Source organism: Myodes glareolus, chromosome 19, assembly GCF_982192425.1.
Source record: "Myodes glareolus chromosome 19, mMyoGla1.1, whole genome shotgun sequence".
NCBI classification, from domain to species: Eukaryota; Metazoa; Chordata; class Mammalia; order Rodentia; family Cricetidae; genus Myodes; species Myodes glareolus.
In genome coordinates, this window is record NC_142044.1 from 12231986 (window position 1) to 12254856 (window position 22871).

The 22871-nt window shown below is 32.9% G+C and overlaps 1 protein-coding gene across 1 annotated transcript in view; it reads right to left on the reverse strand.

Moving 5' to 3' along the window:
• Positions 1–5174: 5174 nt before the first annotated feature.
• Positions 5175–22871, reverse strand: part of Csmd3 (CUB and Sushi multiple domains 3) — a 1053984-nt gene continuing 1036287 nt past the window's right edge. Inside the window, exons 66-71 of the mRNA XM_087898772.1 lie at positions 20549–20614; positions 15945–16103; positions 13969–14081; positions 13167–13254; positions 11649–11784; positions 5175–7127 (exon numbers count right to left, since the gene is read on the reverse strand). Coding sequence (XP_087754898.1) covers positions 6968–7127; positions 11649–11784; positions 13167–13254; positions 13969–14081; positions 15945–16103; positions 20549–20614 — 722 coding nt within the window. The 3' untranslated portion in view covers positions 5175–6967. The remainder of the gene's footprint in view (positions 7128–11648; positions 11785–13166; positions 13255–13968; positions 14082–15944; positions 16104–20548; positions 20615–22871) is intronic.

The window sequence follows — 22871 nt, forward strand, 5'->3', positions numbered from 1 at the left end:
GTCTAAAGGAGACTACCCAGTGGTTCAAGCATTTGATGTTACAAATGCAGCTATTATTTATATGTTCGGTGCTCCTTGATGCCTACACATTATGAACACAAACACTTTCTATTGTCCAATAGTCAACAGGCCTAGCTTCTAAAGATGTTCTATGTGCACTGCCATTGCTTCTAAGAATCAGTTTGGTTTTGGCACTGAATGAGCTGATGCTCAAGGATGGAATAGACAACTTGCCAATGGTGTCCTTCCCTGATGTTTTAAAGACAGAGCTCATACTTTTGGGAAGGACCTACCTAGGTCCTCAAATGACTAAACAGTACAGTGAAATGGCATTTTAACATATATTAAACATATGATATTAACACAGGTGATCTCATCTGTTCCCTTCATTGAGTGAGACCCCAGACTACCAATAAAACATGAAATTCCCTGACAGATAATGTAAAGTTTTAATGCCCAAGGCATCTTCCTCAGCCTTCTACTTAGGATTCCTTACAAGTAAGGGCATAGTGCTATCTCAGTTGAACATAGAAGAGTTGTCCAGACCATGCCAATTCTTGGTGATAGAAAATATATTAAGGGTTTTCGGGGAATGATCAGGTTAATAAATATCGGCTTTGATATGAAACCTTAATGAGAAATTATGGACAAATTCCCCTTACTTGGGGTACAAGAGGAGAGACTGATAAATTAAATCCTCTGCTCAAAGTTTTACAACTGAACCAAGTGCAGAGAAGTGCCTGTTTTGCACTCAACTACAAATGAGACATCTTTTTCTTATCCTATCGTGAAGGCTCAGAGATTATTACAAAAGATGGAAGGGATATTTTTAAGAGCCTAAGTTTAGAAAAGACTGAAGAACAACAGTATCTTCTGGATATGCCAGAGCTGCTATACTCATGAATACATAGAAGCTCTTGTTGCTTACATAAGACCTGTATAACATCAAGCAAGTCAACATTTTAGCGTGGAGGATGAAAAGGTTCTTAAGCCTCCACTCCACTCAATAACTGAGGAGATATGGACAGGTAATGACTTTGGGGGAGCAAGGGACAGTTTTTATTAAATGTGGCTCCTGATTGCTTGAACATGCTCAGGTGGATGCCCCCATAAACATAAATATAGGAAGGGACAAAAATATATTAATACTTTGCTTTTTTTAAATTTTTACTTTCACTTTTCTTTTTTGGTATCATTTCCTTTTTAAAATTAAAAATACATTCTTTTCATATGACTACTTCCTGTACAATTACCTCCCTCAGATCCCCTAAGCTCTCCCACCTCTTCTCTCCTCCAGATTCACTCCCCTTCTGTCTCTTCATAGAGACCACAGTCAAACAGGACAAAGCAAGATACAATAAGACAAGGCAAAATCCCTTATATCAAGGCAACTTAATAGAAGAAAAATTGTCCCGGGGTAAGCGAAAGAATTGTTTGGAGTAGGGACATGGGAATGGATCTAGGAAACACATGGGACAGTTGAGGAAAGAATGATAAAATGGCTAGCAAGAAGTCATCAAAGATTTAGAAAGTATGTTTAATAAAAGATTTCTGTATTACATTTACCAGAAACTGACAAGTCTTTAAGATGCATATTACTGAAGCATAAGAATATGTCTAGAAATTTTAACAAAGAATTTAGCATAATCCCAGGATTTATAGAATATTTATCAAAACAAAAAAATAACTAAGGGTGGTGCTTATGAATAAGATAATATTCCTATGGCTGTTCAGTTGGAGTATTGCATTACACATTACCAAGGTTAAGGTCATGGGTATATTCCTAAACATTTCACTAATACCTCATATGTTTACATGATTTATGTAATCAGATTTGAACCCCATCAGTCACTACCTTACTTTCTGTTGTCTAGATTTGAAACTGGATTTTCAGATTTACATGTTGGAAACAGGACCAACCTATTAGAATCCCAGTAAGGATAATATTCGCTTTTCGGCACTGTTGATCTAATTTAATTTTATCTCCTTTAATTTACTCACCATGATGGTCCTGTGACAGTTTAATTCCATCTATCTAAGTACCATTCATTGTTCTCTGTGGTCTAAGAGTCAGCAAATATACAGACCTGAAAACCTTCTATGTTTTGTTTCATCCAGAAATGGACATACCAACTGAACTCACATCTCCTAATAGATTTTAGAGCAATAGGTCTTGATGGGGAGAATGTTAGATAGTCAATAAAATATTAGAAGGCTTTTCTGTCACTGAGGTTGACCTGTCATCATCAGCAACTTAAAAAAACCTTGACTTAACATGGTTAGAATAACAGGATTGTTGGTTAGGAATGGGCTCTAAGGCTATCATAGACCTAAATAGATATGTTATGCTTTGAACAGCCAGAATGAGAATCACCAATTGATGACAATATAACACTAAGCCTAAACTAAAATTAAAATACTATATAAGATCAGTTTTTAGTTATACGATTTCTGGGAAAAAACAGAAGAGACAATAGAACCATATTGTAAGTGGCAATACAAATGGGCTGATACCTGGACAGGGCAGTGTCTTTCATGGGAAGATATCACAAAGCTCTCTTGGTCCACTTTCCATTCTCACCTTAATAGTGCTCCATCTCACTCCAGAAAAAAGAATACCTGTCTTCTACATTACCCCTGTGTGTCTGAATTCTTTGACAGGGATCACAAGGTCTGCAGGTCAAAGGGAGTCTAGAAGAAGCTCATAGTGATAAGACCAACTCTATTTTCTTTATTTTTTTTACTGATTTTTTTTATTGAGCTCTATATTTTTCTCTGCTCTCCTCCCTGCTGCTCCCCTTTCCCCTTTAGCCGTCCTCCAAGTTCCCCATGCTCCCAATTTACTCAGGAGATCTTGTCTTTTTAAACATAAAGCAAAGAAAATCAGCCTACAAAACACAGTCCCAGAGAACTTAGACAACAATGCGGACACTAAGAGAGTCTTACATAGATCTAATCTACATGGGAAGTAGAAAAAGACCACCTCTATTTTCAGAGCCATGCTAATAGTTACAAAAAAGTTTGGGACATGTGAAAGTTTAAACAAGAATTTCTTGCTTTATATTTTGAGGTATGATTTGAATATAGATGTTCTTACTTTTTACAAGACTAATAAACATTCTACACAGAGGGACTTATTAAAGTTGGGAAAGTTTCTGGCCTGTATTCACTACTTCCATTGTTTCTGTTCTGAAGAAAGCAACCAAATGTCTGGTGTTTCCTTCTATTCCCCAACAGCTTCTAAGTCTACTCATAAAAACTTCAGAATACTAAACTCATGAAAGTGATGACAGAAAGTTATTTCTCAAGTTTTACAACATGTATGTCTTCTTAGATTAATATCCCCTTACCTCTAGTCATCCTGGAAAAAAGAAATCAATCTTTTTAAATCTCAAGTTCCAATGTGTATGTGTGTGTGTGTGTGTGTGTGTGTGTGTGTGTGTGTGTATGTGCATTCTCGCTCTCATGCAACAGCACTCATGTGGAGATGGCAGGTGATTCTCTCCTTCCTTTATGTTGGTCCTAAGAACAAAGCTCAGATCATATAGCTGGGCAGTATGGGCCTCTCTCTACTGGCATAAACTATTGTTTTTTAATATTATTTAAACTGTGCTTACTTCAAATTTATAAATATTCAAAAGTTAATGCTTTAATAAGCAGTATGTTCTGATTTTCCTTTAAAAAGTTTAACACTCCTTACTGACCTTTTAATCTATATGATGTCCCTTTTTTCTACCACCTCACTTGTGAACGTACTACATGACAAAGCAAATCTTCACCAGAATTGCTACACAGTCCTTTTTATCAAAAGACTCTGGGTGAGACTTACATGTTTAATTATTTTAAGTATTTAAAAAGTGAAACAAGACACTACAATTATTATTTTAAATCTCCATGAAAATACTATGAAGTGTGAAAAGTCAAAGATTGCAGAAAATTTTAAATAAATAACAACTAAAAGACTGGAAAATATGTAGAAGAAGACACATATCAAGAGAGCCATCAAAATAGAAAAAAAAACAGAGGAAACAGAGCACAAAGGCAAATAAAAAATACAAAGGAAAAAAGAAAATATACTAAAATTGTGAATAAAAGAAGGAGTTACACAGTTAATAAAGAATGAAAGATTCAGGCTGGAATGGAGAAAGGACACAAAGACTCAAAAATACAGACTTCCTCTTAGGCCATGGAATTGCTTTAGTAATTTTGAATTAATCAATGTATTATGACCATAACATTACAGATACAATAACTTCCCAGAACACAATGTGTACATTTTTCATTCATGTGTGGAATTACTTTATTTACTTAAAAATATTTATCTTTGGGTGGTATGTAGCTGCTGTTGAGCTCTTATCTATGTAACTTCTTAAAGCAAAAGAATCTTTAATAAAATATATTACCAAAGTATTTACACATTCCCATTATGTGTAAATTTGTACGGTATCACTTAAAGTCATATTTGAGGACTTCTCTAAGTCAGGCTTTTTAGCACTGACCAATTAGAAAAATATTATTGAACCATGTGTCAGAGATTTGTCTAGATGAGTTTTGAAGAGAAATCTTTATAACCTTCCAGAAAGGAGATAAAACCTCAACTTCCTCAGATGAGCCTGACCTAAAGATGTCCTCTTGTGAAGGAGTAAAAGGGCATCTTGTTTTATAACACCAAATTTAAAGACCCCACAGAGAATAGGACACCTCCTCAGTGAGGAATACACTAGCAGCGAAAGAAGCTGGTCACCTAAACAAATCTTTAAAACTTCCCATTTTACCATGAAGTCATCTATCAGCATGAACTCTCCTTCCCCATACATTTCTTCTTCCTAATGAAAAGGTGGCCTGACCATGTCTGTTTCACTTCTTGCCTAGCAGTCAATAAAATACCTTTAGTTTACAAAAACTCTTGTCAACGGATCATATTATAGGGGCCCCCTAGAGTGAGCCTTTGATTGGTAGCAGAACTAATTACATTTATTGGGATTCTATTTTCCTACAAAAGATTGTCACATTTATAAGTAGAAAATAGAGGGAGAAACTATAGTTTACTACCTGGAGTAACATAAATATGGCATGCAATTGGGGAACATTTTTAAAAGCACCAAGGAAAAACAAGGCTGTGCCTTGCTTTTACTAACCAGAAGAGCATTATGTCAGTTTGAAAAGAATACACATTTTACAAAAGCAATTATCCTTTTTTATTTGTTTACATTGCACTGAAAATTTACATCATACTTTTACAAATCTTTTATCATAAAAATATACTTCTTTACAAAAGTGTATGCATTAATATAAGAGGAGTAGCCAGTTGCAGAAGAAACGTTGTTTAAACAAGATCTTAAACGTATTAACCTTAACATTAGTGAGTGAATCATTGTTATTGCAGTCATTTGAATAAACAAGAATAAATAACAGATGGCATAAAATTTAAAACCGCATCCTGTCAGTAGAATACAATGTTGAGAAAATTGTATGAATTTCCAAAACAATGTATCTCAAAGTGTTTTTACAAGAAATTCACTAAATGTAGAGATAGCTCCAAGCGGTGCTCCCAGCTGCAATGGTTTCTTGTAGGCACTCTTGTCTCATGATACAAAAAGCAAGACCCTTCACAGAACAATCCCTATTTGAAATGGAAAACAACATAGAGTCCACAATGGATATGTGTTTTATTCAGTGAAATGAAACACGATAAAAATAAAGACTAAGACAATGCCCTATGAAATAAAAACGCCAACAGTACTACATGATGTAGCTTTAAATGAGCTAACAATAACATATAAACTTGTTTTAATCAGACAATGAGAAACACTGGCTGTACCTGATACCTACTTCTTAAAAAATAGGGTATAGACAGAACGTTCAAAACCTGTGAAAATTTGAGAAACACATATATTTGGGAATCAAATTTATACTGTTAATCTGAAAGAACTTTTTTTTTTTTGGTCATTAAGTTAAGGGGTAGATCAGAATGTGTTGTACTTCTTTGATCAAAGAAACTATAAAGTATCAAAAGTGGTAAAATCAAAAGTTCAGCTAGAAGGATAGGCAGACATCATAAATTAAATGCAGATGTAATTGACTTACTCTATCAAAACCATTGAAGTGCTTGCTTAAAAAAATAATGATATCAAGTTAATGTCAAAATAGGCTTCTTTACAGATTTTCGAGACTAAATACTGTTGAGATGACAATGCATATTGAGGCAAACATGTAAAGAGTATTCTATACCCAATAGATAAAACTCTTTCCTTGAAAACAGAGAAATAAGAAAGGTCACACAATGACCTTGCCATTTGCAGGAACTTGAAAATGATTTTAAATTAGTAGTAACTGCTTTTTAAAAATAAATTCAGAATGCCAGATTGGAGTGGGCAACCAACCTTATTTCTTCTGTGTCATCAATTAGCTCATTATTTTTTAAAGATGTGTATCATTCCAAAATATCCAAGAAAATGAGGAAAAATAATGCCCAGGATAAACAAGAATGAATTGCAGATATGTGGTACAAACTACAGACATGTGGGTGGGATGTAGCTTATGACAGCAAAGAGAAGTCAGTGACCTATTGACTCTGGTAAGTATAGCTCTTATTTCTACCCTATATCATTTTTAACCCAGTTCCTCTAATATAGTTTATAAAGCACAGAAATACTGATAGTGGATGCTCCTCCAATATATGCAAATAAGTTTATGTTTTAGAATAATCTCCTTTTTAAAAAAAGCAAATAAACTGTGAGCAAGCACTCCCAGAGTGCAGCCAGATCTCTGTAAAACTCTCCATGGTACACATGAAGAAGAATTTTGATCCAGTTTATGAAAAAAAAAAACCACTCTTCTCTGTCATTCCTCAGGAAAAGGTGACCCAGCAAGTCCTGAAAAGTGTGCTTTGTTTAGCAGTGAACTAAAAGTGCACTGTTCAGTGTGTCGATTTCCAGGATTCTGAAGAAGGCAACGTGTTGCCGTGTTATACCATTGTGCAAACTGTGTTCAAGTTGGGGTCAAATCGTACTGCCTTCCCCTCCACAGACTTGGCATTGGTGTCATACATGGGGTTCTCAAAGGCAGCTTGGCCGTTGTTATTTTCATGAACAGAACATCCTGTGTACTGTGTTTTGGGTGCAGTCCTGTTTATAAAAACAACATTGATAGTTACATGTTAGGGTGTTTTGAGAAACAGTAGACTAAAGTTAAAATAATACACTTTCATTATCACTGGTAGAAGATAATGTCACTTAGAATGTCATTTAAAATTATAATTAAGGAATAGTAAATTCACTCAATAATTTTAAAAAGCACCTATAAGAATTATATAAATAAAAATGAATGATATAACACTGAAATTTTCTGAAGAAATTAAAATAAATTACTATTTATATACAATATAATAAATCATAATAATGTATCTTTTCATTCCCATAAATTCACCTATTATATACTTAGTTAGCATCTGTTTATGTTCTAGACACCATTCTTGACCTTGAATGTATAATATACTTTCAAAGCATATAATGTAATTACTCTTATGGATTTAAATTGAAGTGATATAAAACAATCATTATGGATAAATTAAACAAGAAGAATAGATTATAAAAATTGTTATGGCTCAAAGAAATCAGTAAATGTGATAAGAAAATAAACTCAAAATTATTTTAGGAAAGACAGTCGGGAAAAGGCTCTTCTGCTTGAGACACAAAGAAAAAAGAAGAATGCAATTCTATCCTAATGCAGAAAATGGAACTTCATGAAGAATAGATAGCAAAGGTTTGCCAACCAGAAAGCTAATTTAGTTAGCCCATACGTGCAAGTCTTAGCTTCATTTTCAAATTGTACATATAAAAGCAAATAAGATGTTAAAAGTAAAAAAAAGATAAATAAAAGTTTTTGCTGACAGCTCTGTAATAAAAATATTTCCCATCATTTGCTGATAATTAATCCACTTGCTGTTATTTAAAATAAAATGGAGTCTAGGGTTGGTGTAAGCTGCCATCTGGCAGTTTCTAAGTTCTTGGTCCTTTAACTAATGCTTATAAATTATTTCTCCATCCCAAATTGTATTTTTTGGTTGTTTTTTGAGACAAGATTTCTCTGTAGCTTTGGTGCCTGTCCTGGAACTTGCTCTTGTCAGGACTAGTTCCAGGCTGGCCTCGAACTCACAGAGATCCAGCTGCCGCTGCCTCCCAAGTGCTGGAATTAAAGGCATGCGCCACCACCATCCAAATTATATTTTACACTTTGTAGAATGTACTTAATATTTTATGAAAAACGAAGACTTGGAATATCCTATTTCTAAATATTAATTATGAAAATAAATTTTATTCTTGACACTGTATTTATATTTAACACTATTCTCTTCACCTGTCAACTTCATTATTCTTACACATATACATTCTATTATGTAAATTACAACCCCAGTACTTTTTTGTACTGTTATTATTTCAAATATAGGTAAATTCAATGAATGTAAACTTTAAAGCAGTCTTTGGAACATAGATTTAAGTTACTTCTTGTAGGAACATTACTTAAACTGCTCTTTTGTCACGTGAATTCTTTACTATAACTATAGCTCCATTCCTGACTTTCTTTGATCAGCTATACTTAAAATAAAAACTATGTGATAGATTATGACCATTTTCCTCTTTTATTTTAATTGAGTAATTAATTATCAAGAACGATGGGAATCAAAAATAAGTGCTAGAATTGTCTATTCTCAACATTAAAATACATTTTCTTAAAACAATTTTGTCTCATGTCTCTCAAGACGGCCTCAAATTCTGTGCATTCAAGGATGACGATGAACTTCTCATGCTCCTGCCTCTACTGTCCTTGTGCTGAAACTATTGTCACGCAACAGCACACTTAATTTATAAATGATTGAGACCGTAACCAGAATGTCCTGGTTCATGGGCAAGCACTACACACCATAAGCCTCAGGATAAATCATTAAGGAAAAGGTTTCACCAAGTTTTACAAAACCAAATGTTACATTGTGAACATGGATTTTATTGAATTTTATCAAATCCTAAATGTATGTGCTAAATCTATCCATCTTATAAAAAGGTGTGGGTAAGACATCATAGCCCACTATTCAGTGATCATTTTTCAGAGATGGCATATCTACCAAAAGTCAGAGAAAATGATGGGAAAGAAAAAAGGAACTTATCTACTTAAAGATGCCGTATTAACAAAGTAAAAAGAAAACCTACAGAAAGGAAGACATTATATTCAAATTCTGTATTTTATAGAGGTTTCGTGTCTAGAATACAGTAGCAACTGTTATAACTTATCATCAGTAAGGCAAAATAATTCAGTTTGTAAACAGATATTACAGAGTTCAACATCTGCCTAAAATTCAGAAAATAAGAGTCTCTGGGATGCCCAGCCCCAGTTAGTAAATCTACAACACAGTCCCTACAGCTAAGACTCAGGAAAATCATGGGGGAAAAAAAGATTTTAAGAGCCAGTTGGCCAGAGTGCTTGATTTTTGTATCTTCTAAACACAGCAGGGAATGCCACCCCATTAATCTCAGCTCCATGGTTGGCAAAACAACAGCAAATAATGGAAGTACCAGTTGACATACCAATGCTGACAGGGGAAATTTCATAAGATCTCACTCACAGATGAGAGCTACAAGCAATTAGTGGATGCTAAGAAAGACAGAATAAGTCTTCTTTATGCACAAGTCCCATGATTATTTTTCCTATCCTAAGTGACCAGCCCTAAACATATCTACATAACAACTCTAAATGGGCTCAAAATTTTGTTTATTTTGGGTGTGCATGTATGCGTTTGGTTGTGTGTGTGTGTGTCTGTGTAACAAGTGCAAATCATTGGTTCACAACCTTCATACTGTTGAGACACGTTAATACATTTCCTCATATTGTGGTGACCCCTAGTCATAAAATTATTTTGTTGCTACTTCATAACTACAATTTAACTACTATTATCAATCATAATGTAAATATCCAATATACATAGTATTTGATATGCCAATATGACCAGGATCCATAGGTTGAGAACCTCTATACAGGAAGAAGTGAAGATTTGAGAAGGAGTAAAGAAACTTCAAAAGCTGGATGAGATGAGATGAAAATGGTAAAATAAAAATTGAAGATACTTGATGCTATCAGAAATCTAAGAAATAGAAATAAAATTTATAATTAAATACTATTTCAAACATACTATCACAGATACTATAGAGTATTAAGCTAAACAAAAAATGAGAAAAAGTATCAGAGGAGATGTCAAGAGCTCACCCATTATTACTGAAAATACAAAATGTTGTAGTTGCTTTATAAAACCACTTTGTGTTCTCTCAATAAATTAAAACCAGAATTAAATATATTCTAACAATCTTGATCTTTAGTGTATTCTCAAAAGAAATAATACATGCCTCAGAAACAAAAAAGTTATGCACAAATGTATATATGAGCATTTTTCAAAATAACAATGGTAGAGACAATTCAAACATCCAACAATTTAGGAATGAACTCATTCAACAAAATAATACCCCACACAATGTAACATTGTCCAACAAGAATTGAACAGTGATGATTGATACCACAAGTAAAATCTTAAAAGATTTACTGTGCTTAGGAAATAAGACCAAGTATGACCGAATTCTTGTGAAAGATCCAAAAAAGAAAAGTGACAGTTGTAGTTGTTTGCATTTGGATGAAGTTTGAAGGTGGTGGGGGAGATGATGAATTTATATTCCTTTTGGATTGATATTTGCCTCCTGTAACTTCAGATGACATAGTGAGTGTCGCCAATAGGATTGTGTTATACACTTGAAATGTTGCTAAAATTATGTATATATTATATCAAAACATAAATATATGTATGATATAAAAGTTATTAATATGTGTATGAAACATACATATATTTTATAGAACTATATAATATTAAATGACTCGTTTTTGGATAGCAAGACAGATATAAATAAACACATCAGTTTGGGAGAGAAGGTACTTAAGTAGGTAAGTGTGTAAATGTGTATATATATACTTAAATATATTTAATTGAATTCTTTGATTGTAGAGTTTTCCTTGATAAAGGATTTTTTCAAATAATAGAGGTATAATAATGAAGGTCCTCCAAAAAGCTGTAACACATAGAATATATGTGAGTGAATAATTATATGTAATACTATTTATTTGCTCTATCACAAATATAACATATTCATTGAGTAATCTTCAAACAACAGAAGGTAAATGACAAATTAGAGGATGACCATCTGTCAACCAGGGTAAAATTACTCAAGACTGTCATGTGAGCCTGAACTTTCTAGTTTTTCACCAGAAATCTATTAGCATTTAGTGTCTTTTCAAGTTAAACCTTAACATTCAGTATCTCTAAAGTATCAATATTAATAATTTATGAATAATATGTACAATAAATTATGTGCCAAGAAAATTAAAGACAAAATGAGGAGTGGTAAGGTTGAATTGTGTGCAATGTAACAGAGTGATTTCTGCTATGCATATGTTGGTCTTGGGGTAAGTGTTAAGATGCCAAAGGATTATAAGAGCAATGCACGCAGATTTTAACAACACATAAAACAGAAATGTGGAGTTGAGGTAACATAATGAAAATGACATGAAAGGAAAGTTTTGGTAAATATTGTCACTGAAGGCCCACATCTTACCTTTGTTTGTAAAGATAAAACCCAAATCCTGCAAATATAAGTGCAAAAAAAGGCACAAGAATCGCAATGGCCACAGAACTACTGTTTGTACCATGAGGTTGATTCGAAGAATTTGACCCTTCTGAAGTATTCAGTCCTAATGGAAATAAAACAAGTAAGTCATGGACCAAAAAATCAATTCAGGCTTATAAATGATTTCTATATTTAATTACCAATTATTTTCTTCTATTTTTCAAGAGATAAAAAAAGGGTTTCCAAGATTTTGGGGAGAAATGGAGATGAAGAGCAGATAATAGCGCTTTACTTAAGGAAACTAATTCTTTTTATATACTTGTGTTTGAAATATAGTGTTTATTTAAGTACTAGGGCATGTGATCTGAAATTCGTGCATCCAGTTACTTTACTGTTTAAACAGCCAACACCTGTGAATGCTGTATACTATTTTCAAAACAGCACAATTTAGGTGGTATAGTACATGAAATAATAAATTATTATTTTTATTTACAAAGAGTTAATATACTCTTTATTTTTATTAATATGTATTTAGTGACACAGATGGTAAGTTTTATATTTTATCTCTTATTTAAATATTTTATATATTTATACAATAAGCTTTGATCACATCTATGCCAATACTTTCCTCCAGCTCTCTTTAGCTTTCTCTCACCTACTTTTCAACTTTATGCATTTTGGTGAATTTTTTTAAATAATTTATAAATCTTATCACACTTGCTTATTTTTAAATCATATCTCTTTCTCTATTTATTTCTCCAATGACTAGGTTTAATCATACAAAAGTTTAATGCCATGATTTGTTAAGATAAATGTTAAATGATAGCTTTTAGAGTCATAATTCATTGTTTATATCTCCATACACCAGTTTAAGGAAGGAATACAGCGTACCTCAAGAGTATATACAGCAAAAGACATGTATTTATAAATATAAGAAGATCAATAAATATGTGTGCCCATGTCAGAAGGATTATAAATGAAAACGAGAAAGACTTGTCCGTCATAGCAGAGAAATGAGTGTATTTGAGAAGAGCCAGGTTCTCAAAAGAGCCCATTTCTCAATGTTATTTTTCCTTCCAGGCTTTTAAAGTTTTTCCGAGTGCCACTACATCTTCTCAGAAGTAAGAAATTTGCTTTAATACTCAAACTGAAAAGAAGTGGTATAGTTCTCAGGGGAAGAGGTAAAAATAATTTACAGTTTAATAGTACCATGTTATCTTTGTCGCTTTTTCTTCTTTGTATTTGCTTAGGGGCAAGAGAGCTTATCATACTGATGGCAGATTTGATGAAACACTGAGTTTTGTAGAGTTATTACCTGAAGAAGGGATAATTTCAACAATGTGATTGTTCTTTAAATACTGTCAAATGGCTAATTGCATAGTCCTGATAATGCATAATTCAAGATATTGTAAGTGTGAAAATGTAAAGAATCCTGCATGTCTTTCTATGGTGTCTATAGTACCAAAGAAATTACTTGAAAATAAATATAAAAAACAAAAATATTACCCAGTCTTTGTAGTCCAAATTGACCATAATCTTTGCCTTTAATAAATCCTTGGAATACGTAAGTAGCTCCATCAGGCTCAGCGGAAACCTGAAAATATTTGGAGTTCTAATTAAATATAAGAACTGACCTCAGCTTTATTTTTTATATCTGAATAAGTATTCAATATATTCTAAAATGAACATCCGCCTTTGTTTTTTTTCCTATTCCCCCAATGCAATGAACACACGATACAAATCTTCTATCATAAAGACAAAAGAAAAAATTCTAATTTTAAATAATTATGATATTGGTAAACAGGAGATTGTGTGTTGCTTTACCACCATTTTATAAATATAGACTAGTAAGTATATTATTTAAAATGTAAAACAATGTGCAGAAATTGAATCACAGTGTGGAGAGACGACTCAGGAACCTGTGTAAAATAAAGACTTATGACTTCTCATTCTGTAAATGACAATAGAGAAGATAAAATAAAATGGATGGAGAGTGTTTTCCTGAGAAAACAACCTACTGACGCCTACTAGTGAAGATCTTTTTCATTTAATCCTACATACACGATTTTAGTTTCTATAAAATATGGTCTGATCCAAGCACTGGACATCTTGATGTCAATGATCCACTTAGAATCCTCCATTCACTTCACATGCAGGGTGTCTGTGGTGAAAACGTAGCGCCTTTTCAACGGGAGCTTTTCATATCAATCCTCCTCAGACCACTTCATAAGCCATTCTAAGTCCATAATAATAAGTCTGTTTGTTTGCTGTTAGAATCAACCACATGCTTTTAAGGAACTACACTTACAAAGCCATCCATGGCCCAATTTTCCTCCTTCATTTTCTTCACAGAAGCGTGGGCTGGTACTTTAATAAGATATATATGTAACATTAGGCGAGCTTCCTGGTTTTTGTAGACCCCTGAAAAACATACACACAGTTACCTATTTTTGTAGATAGTAGTGATTCACTTTATTATCAGTAACTTTGTAAATATATTGTGGAAAACAAATAGTATGAAAAAGGAAGAATGCAAGTCCCAAGTCAAGAATGACTTCGTAGATGATAACTGATACTATGCAATATACACCTGTTTCTTATCTGAAACTATAAATTAAATCTTACCTGAATTTCTAACAACCCTAAATGTTAAAGTAGAAAATGCACATAATATAGAAAAGTAAAAAACTCACCATACACGAAACAATCCAATACAATAAAAGAACTTCTGGAAGCATCACAATCCCTGACTTTAAACTCTACTACAAAGCTATAGTACTTAAAACAGCCTGGTGTTGGCTGGCATAAAAACAGACAGGAGGACCAATGGAACTGAATTGCAGACCCAGATATTAATCCACACACCTTTGAACTACTGATTTTTGACAAAGAAGCAAAAAATATCAAATGAATAAAAAGCATATTTAACAAATGGTGCTGGCGTAACTGGATATCAACATGTAGAAGAATGAAAATAGATGCATATCTATCACCATGAACAAAACTCAAATCCAAATGAATCAAAGACGTCAACATAAAGACAGCCAAACTGAACCATATAGAAGACAAAGTGGGAAGTACACTTGGACACTTTGGCACAGGAGACCACTTCCTAAATATGACACCTTTGTAAGTAAAATACATGATGAAATGGGGTAAATCCAAGACTGCCATAGTGGAGTCTTTTCACTCTGCTCTATCAGAGAAGAACTCCTATGTAAAAGAATGTTTTCACTATGCCTTGAAACTTATGTTTTAACTTAAGGTGATAAACACAAACATTGATAGAAACACAAGAAGCAAAAATATATACACTGATTCTTATACCCGGGTATTCTGAGAGCTGGAATAAACTAGAGTGTAAATATACTTCATGATAAGTCAGGCTGTGAGCAAAAAATTATGATTGACTCTTGGTGAAAATTTGACTCCTGTTGACTGATATACTGCTTTACCTATTAAGGACGTACCAGAAGAATATGCCAGGAATAGCAAGGCAAAGAGATGCAAACCTTGACCTAAAGTAAACTACAATTAATAAGCAAAACATAAATGTACTGACAAAAATACTTATGGGGAATGGTTATAACTGTATTATATAGTCACTGTAAGTGAAAAGTAATAAAATTTAAACTATTACATTTCTGCATATTTATAAGGATATATTTGAAATGTTGTTACTTTATAACAAACACCGATTATTTTCTGCTAACTTAGAGAAAACAGAAATGTTATTTACAACTAAAAGTTAAATTAATCATAAACAAAATTAAAGCACATTTAAGCTTTTTTAATTTATCCCATGTAATTATTCATACTTAAAAATATAATGTATACTAAATTCTGATAAGTGAACTTATTGGATAGTACAACAACACATAAAATGTTTATGTAATTTTCAAAATTAATTGTTTCAATTTTATTTATACCACAAACTAATTTGCTAGTAATTATTTTCAGGATAACTGTATAATAAAAGAAACTTGCAATATATATCTCATACTAAAATATCATAATTCGATCTTGACAAATGAGAGTTCTAGTCCAGTACAAGATCTCTAATACTTTCTGCATGAAATAGTCTTAAAGACATATAACTACACAATTTTAGTTCTGCTTTTATTTAGTAATAGTCACTCACCTTTACAAACCTTCAAAATTCTTGCTTTTAAGTAAATTCTGGCATCCATCTAAATCAAGCATGAGAAATAACTCACAGTAGTAGAGTGTGGCTAAGCAAATGCCTGGATGTATAGCTTCTTTTGCTAACTTTGAATCGGTTACCTGAAAGCAGCAGTTCCATGTCCCTGTTGCTCAGTGTGGCATTGACTCTCCCAGTAGAGGCGTTGAAGCTAGTGACTGTCAGGGTCATAGGCTGCTTCCTTCCTTTGAAATTATAAGAGCCTTTCCATATGTAATTCTGGGCAAACACATCATCAGGAACTGTGTAGAGAAATGTCATATTTTAATTTCACAGTGCCCTCTAAATATGATCATCTGATATTAGATTAAATCCTTTAGTCTGTTGAATAAATAATGTATCCCTAAATATAAATCATCTTCAATAAGTATAAACTAATGTATTCTTCCTTGCATTACAAATTTCAAAGTATAAATTAAAGCCCGAGTTTGTTCAGTAGTCAACAACAGGAAAGCCAGACTCCACAGCAACAAAAGACATGAGGCTGATAGTTAGAATCCAGGAGACACAAGTTTCACTGATATTTGGTCACCTCTAACGTTTTTCTCTCCTTTCAGAAAGAAGATGAGATGATTTTATTGAGCCTGCCAGCCTGTGAGCATGCCTCCAGAGACCCACTTTTCTGCTAGTGTCATAGACAAATTCGTTAGAGAAAGAAGGTAAACCATGTCCTTCTCTTTCCAGTGACCCTGGAGGCAGCCTGGAGGTAATGACTCTTTGTCCCTTTTACAAAACCCTGAGCTCAGTTATTCCAGTAATAGAAGAGGAGCAGGGCTGTGCTCTATTGACAGCTTTGAAGTTTATGTGTATTTTTAGAAATAAAAGGATTGTGACTAGAATTGCCCAGGTCTTATGGGGTAGAACCGACAGCAGCAGAATGTAGCACAGGTCTAGGCGAGCAGATCCTGGGTTATGCTACTTGTATTTGATGACATTTTCTATATTGAAAAACTAGGTCATTTTGCATAAACTTCTTAATTCTAAACCTAGATTCCCTTATGAATAATATAGATTAATATATACTATATAGAATGTTAAATAAAATAATGATTGCAAAATGTTTATCTAATCATTACCAAAAATCATTGTCTAATATTTTCATTATGTTTAATTATGATTCTGATAAAATAGGGATATTGGGGCTTTTTAAGTCACTAAATAACTACTGTGAGAATGTGTGTGTGTCTATGGGTACAGATACCATGCATTGGGCATCATGAACAATCTATAGCCCTGATTTTTCAGCCTTTGTCAAATCATCTTTCTACTGACCCTTTATTTATAAACAGCAAATTATCGTGTTATGCTTACATCTATGTAATCACCCTTTTTGACATACTGTAGGAAAACACTTGGTTTGATTGGTTTGGACTAACAAAAGTGTACCTACAAACTGTATGAAGGAGTGATAGGCAGACGTCTTATTTGAGAATATTCGAGGAGAAAAAGAGAAAGATGTCCTGCTGGCTATGTCTAATAAATGGTTGATAACTAGTAACTGGTACTTTGCACATTGTTCACTTCTCCTTATCTCAATAGTAATGATTCTCCATCCCTTTAATAAATATCTGCTGCTGCTTAATTATCTTATTTCACAAAACTTAGTTAAATAAAGACTGCTAGTTAAAATACATAAAAGCAAACCCCCTCATTATGAGAGGTAATAGTTATAGGAAAAGGTATGTAGCCATACCCAGAATTATCAGTTGTATTAAGATAAATAATTGCTTTGCTAGAAATGATTAAAGAACTGGTTCTTGAGACAAATACTTTGTAGTCAGAGCTACTTCATGTGGGAGAAATGTTTTCTTAATTGCAGATTCCAAGCTTCCAATGATCATAAAGAGAACAGAATGGAATTGCACCTTGAGTCTCTGCTGCTGACTCCAACAAACTGCCAACATCTTTCTCCTTCCCGGTACATATGAAACAACTGAGGAGAGAGAGCCTTCCAGGGGTTTGTCCCGTATGCTAGCATGAGAGGTGATAACACTTCTTTCTACTGTTATCTCTTCATTGAAATTAAAAGTAATTAAGCATTTGAAAGGTTTTTGTAAATTTTGAAGCGTCATCCAAGTAAGGCTGATGTTAACATTAATGAAGAACTAAAGGGAGGGTGTGGTGGCCTCTGGTCTTACTGCTGCTGCTTTTGTTATTTTGTTATTTTGCTGCTGTTATTTTGTTACAGTTTAGGGGACTGTAATTTAATTACATTTCTCCCTTCCCTTTCTTCCTGCCATCCCAAACACTCCTACACACTCGCCTTCAAATTCAAAGCCTCTTTTTTTATTGCTTGTCATTGCATAAATCTGTGTATTTGTATATACCTAAGTATTTCTAAATATAACCATTTGAATGCATAGAATGTTACTTCTGTGTTATATTTTCAAGGACTGATCATTTGGCACTGAGCAACCAATTCATACACTTCATTGTGAAAGATTGAAAAAGAACGACAACAAATATTAGAGAAATGTGGAAATAGAAAAGCCCTCATTCATTGTTGGGGGGAATGCTACCTGATCCAGTCACTATAGGAATCGGTGTGGAAAATTTCAGAACTAGGACTAAGTCTACCAAATGACCCAGTTGTACCACTCTTTGACACATGTTTAAAGGGTTCAATGTCACATTTAACAGATACTTCTTCAGCCATGTTCATTGCTGCAGTGTTCACAATAAGTAGAAAATAGAAACACCCTACATGTCTGTTAGTCAACCAGTGATTAATGAAAATGCTGTCCTTACCCAGAAGCTTTTACTAAAAATGTATATTAATTTAAATTTTTGTATCCAGGCATTATTGCATTGTTAAATATGTAAGAGTGATTATGACTTTGATCTTATTGTCAATCTTTCCTCTTTATCACTCTTAATCACTGTGTCCTATTTATGCTTATGAACATAACCCATCTTAGTTTGCTCTTATTTGTAGATTTTTACTAAGCTTGAAATTCTTCTTTTTCTGTATGTTCTGATATATAAAATTGTGAGCTGGTGTTGATCCTATTAAGTATTTATTTTAAAAGGAATTCAATAATCATATGTTTTGTACTTTAATTTTTTAATATGATTCATTGCTTTTGAAGGGTGTATGAAAGAGAATTACCATTAAGTGGATGATAAATGTGACTTGAAACTATCGTGTTGTCTTTACCACAATGTTAGGTTTAATTCAGTAAAATTTCAAATTTAATTTTCCATCAATAAAAACAAGTCAGATGGTACCAAATTTCCCTCCTCGTGTGATGTATTTATTTGTATTTCTTATTATATGTTGACCATCAGATTAGTATAATGTTAGATTATTTTCGTTAAGACTTAGATTCCTTGGCATATTCCTTTAAGATTTGTCAGACATCATCAGTGGAACAATATGGGCCTGGTATATCTCTGAAAATAATTAAACTTTACCTTGGTATATGATGATTAAGCTAGCTTTTATAACATTTATTAATATTGAGATTCAATTTTATAACAATTTGTAAATTTAGCAAACTAAATGTTGATAGATACTGACATTACCCCAATATTTTAAATTAATTTAACCTGTTCTGTATCATATTTGTACATCCTTTATTTCACAGTAACTTTTATAAAACTTTTCTTTACACATTAAAAATGTTTCTATTTTGTCATCTAGAGCTTTATTTGTTTTAACCTTGTATTAATTTTTAGTTGCTGTAGTATAGTGTTTATTGATTAACAGAGATATAGCATCAATTCTGACACTTTCTTCTTATCTAATGCAAAGTTTTAAGGCTATAAATATAATTTATAATGCTACTTTTGTTGTAGTTCTCAAGTTTGATCAAAGGTAAAAATTTATATAACATAATGTATTCCTCAGTAATATGAAAATAATAGTTGTAACGAATGAAATCTCTATATACTATATACTTTATATTTTATTCTTATGAGTATCAGATGCATAAAATTTTAGATTGAGAATTACATGAATGTTATAAAAATTTAAATATCATATTACTGATGATTAGGTCATATAATTAAGATTGCATTTTAAAATGAAACACAAATAAGTTGTACAATATCTTATCTTTTAACAAATGTCTTGAAATCCATTCATCTATAAAGGTATAGGCTTTAAGTTGTTTTTTTTCTATTTTAATCTTATAAATAAAAACATTGCCATGTTATCGTTAAAAGAATCTTTAAAAACAAATCTACAAGTATATAGATAGATGTAGAAAGCATATTATTGACATAAATAGCTGTCCAAAATTTTTATAATAAATGAAACGAAATGAAATTTATGGCCTGTCAATGCTGAAGCATGAATGGGCAGCCCATACTGTTCTATTGTACTTGTCCATATTGGGTTTTATGATCTAAGTTGATGAGTATGAATGACCAGATCTTTTCCACAAGAAGGCATCAAATCTCATTACAGATCATTTCTGGGAATTAAACTCAGGACCTTTGGAAGATCAGGTAGTGTTCTTAACTGCTGAGCTATATCTCCATCCCAATAATTTAGAATAATAAATAAAAACTATTTCACAAAATTCATTTCCTATAACACACATGATCATATCTAATATGTTCAAGCTTAATTTTGTCATGCAAAATTAGTAAATATGTATTTATTTAATAAATACATATTTAAGGAGAAAATTGTAGATCAATCTTAGACATCATGACTTTTAGAACAACAAATTATACTTACCACTTAGCTTTGGACTTGGCGTTCCTAATGCAGGTCGAGGATCTTTCACCAATATTTTGGAGCCAGCTGAGGCAACATAACAGCATTTACAAAAGTTAATGTATTATACACAGCATGACACACTGTCAATTTTACTTGGAGATATTACATAATTTCTTTTGAAATCCCTTGCTCATTCCACCTCAGTGAAAACACTTTCTGATTAACAGCTTTAGCAATCACTTCCAACACAGTCCCTTGGGAAAAGGGCTCTTATTCAATCCTCACAGGACACTGGATCTTTGATTAGAGGGAGAAGCTGAAAGAAAACAGTTGATTCCAGCAGGGACACTGAGGACTAAGTGTTTGCTGTGGTTGACAAAAGGGACAAGACCTGGTTGTGCAGGGTTCACATCTAAAAATCAGAATTTGCTGAAATCATTCACTCTGCACTAGAAATCAGAAGGCTCAAAAGTTGAAACTTTGCGTCTTGGCACAGAATGGTTCATGTCAATAATATCACATGTGGGGCTAGAGAAGAACCAACAGTGCACGGGCTGTGAAACACACTGTTTTGCACACCCTATGCCAGATGAACTAGTGAGAGGAAATATTTGAAAGAACCAAATACTGAATTTAACAGGTTCAAGCATTAGTTCCACTAGTGAAAACTGAACACTACTATCACATTAGTGATTTTAAAACAAAAACAACAAAATGATTGTTGAGAAAGATTTGAAACTGTGGTGGATTTTAATAAGATAACATCTAGGGTATTTATGAAGTTTGTAGTATATGAAACTATATAATGGAAGTATCACTAAGGCAGGAAACAAAAAAAATCCTACTAATTTAGACAATTAAATTAATGCTTTCAGTTGTAAGTCTATAGGGAAAATTCAACGGAAATGCCTTTGAGGGATTTAAACAGACATGCCATGGATAGAGTTGGATGTGTAAATTGGAGGCTAAAAGAAGCAGAATGTGATAGGAAAGCTAATTTAGGCGTGATTTCCACAAAAGAAATCAATGGCATGAATAAAATCATGAAGGATAGAGTGGAGAAAATGAATGGAGAAGACACCTGAATTTTAAGCTGTTAAAAACCTAAAGTAGAAAATACTTTGTAAAGGAAATTAAAACTGTATAGCCATAAGGCTAGTCAGTACTGATATAGAGTTTAATAATACATATATCAATACCTTCATCAATTTTCAAGGATTGCATTTACTGATATTAAATGTCATTTGGGGAAGGTCACATAGACATGCAGAAGAATAGAAGCAAATACTAGCAATATACATACATACACACACATATATATAAATTCACTTTTAAATATATATATATATATATATATATATTTAAAAGTGAATTTCTCAAGCAGTGGTATTTTAAGAGGAAAATTATGTTACATTGTGTCTAAGAAATGAATGAAAACAGTTCAAAACAGTGGTTAAAATTTGTCCCTGCTTCAAGAGGTCAAGTACAAGAAGATATGAGAAGAAAGTTTAACAGATGTAAAGAAAGAAAGAAACAAAGAAAACAAAAAAGAGCTTTTACTGACCTAACCAAGAACTATAGAGAATTTTCTTCAATGTGCCTTATAGAAAAAGCGAGAGTTTTCCTCTGGTAAATTCAGTGCATCAGAACCAAGTAGGATTTTCCCTTGAGAAGCAGCAACAGGTGCAGACTCTTCAGCTAGATCTACTTAAATTATCATGCTACATTGATTCAGAACCAAATTGTAAAAAATTTGAATACTGAGTTGTCACTGGTGAGTCAGACTGTGAGAAAGACTAATGGATTCTGAGAGAATGCTGTGAAATAAAAGACATTGAGACCATGTACCCTATCATACGGGATCAAATAATATACTTTAGGAAGCCCAGGCTACATTAGAATGAGACTTTACTTGGAAGTGAATTGATTGTAGCTATAATTAACTGCTACTCTCAATATAAAATAACCCTGAATTTAGACTAAGCCTTAAACATAATAAGTTTCTTCATAAGAAAATTGGATGAACCTGCAAAGAGATATTCAAATATATTACAATATTTTTAGAACGTGGAATTCTCTGGCCATATTTTGGTACATATGCTAGAAATATCGTTTACCATATGTAAAGATGAAGGCAGGTATCACTGGTAGATTTTGAGCCAAAGAATGCCAGTGATTGCTGGGAGAGGACAAAGGGTAGGGAGTGGCTGTGTCATTGGTGATGATCAAAGATACAAATCCTGTTGACTCTGACTTTTGACTTTTGTACTTAATACCCATAAAAGGATAAATTTCTATCTTGTGAAGTCACCAATATTTAGGTGACATTTTATAACAAACC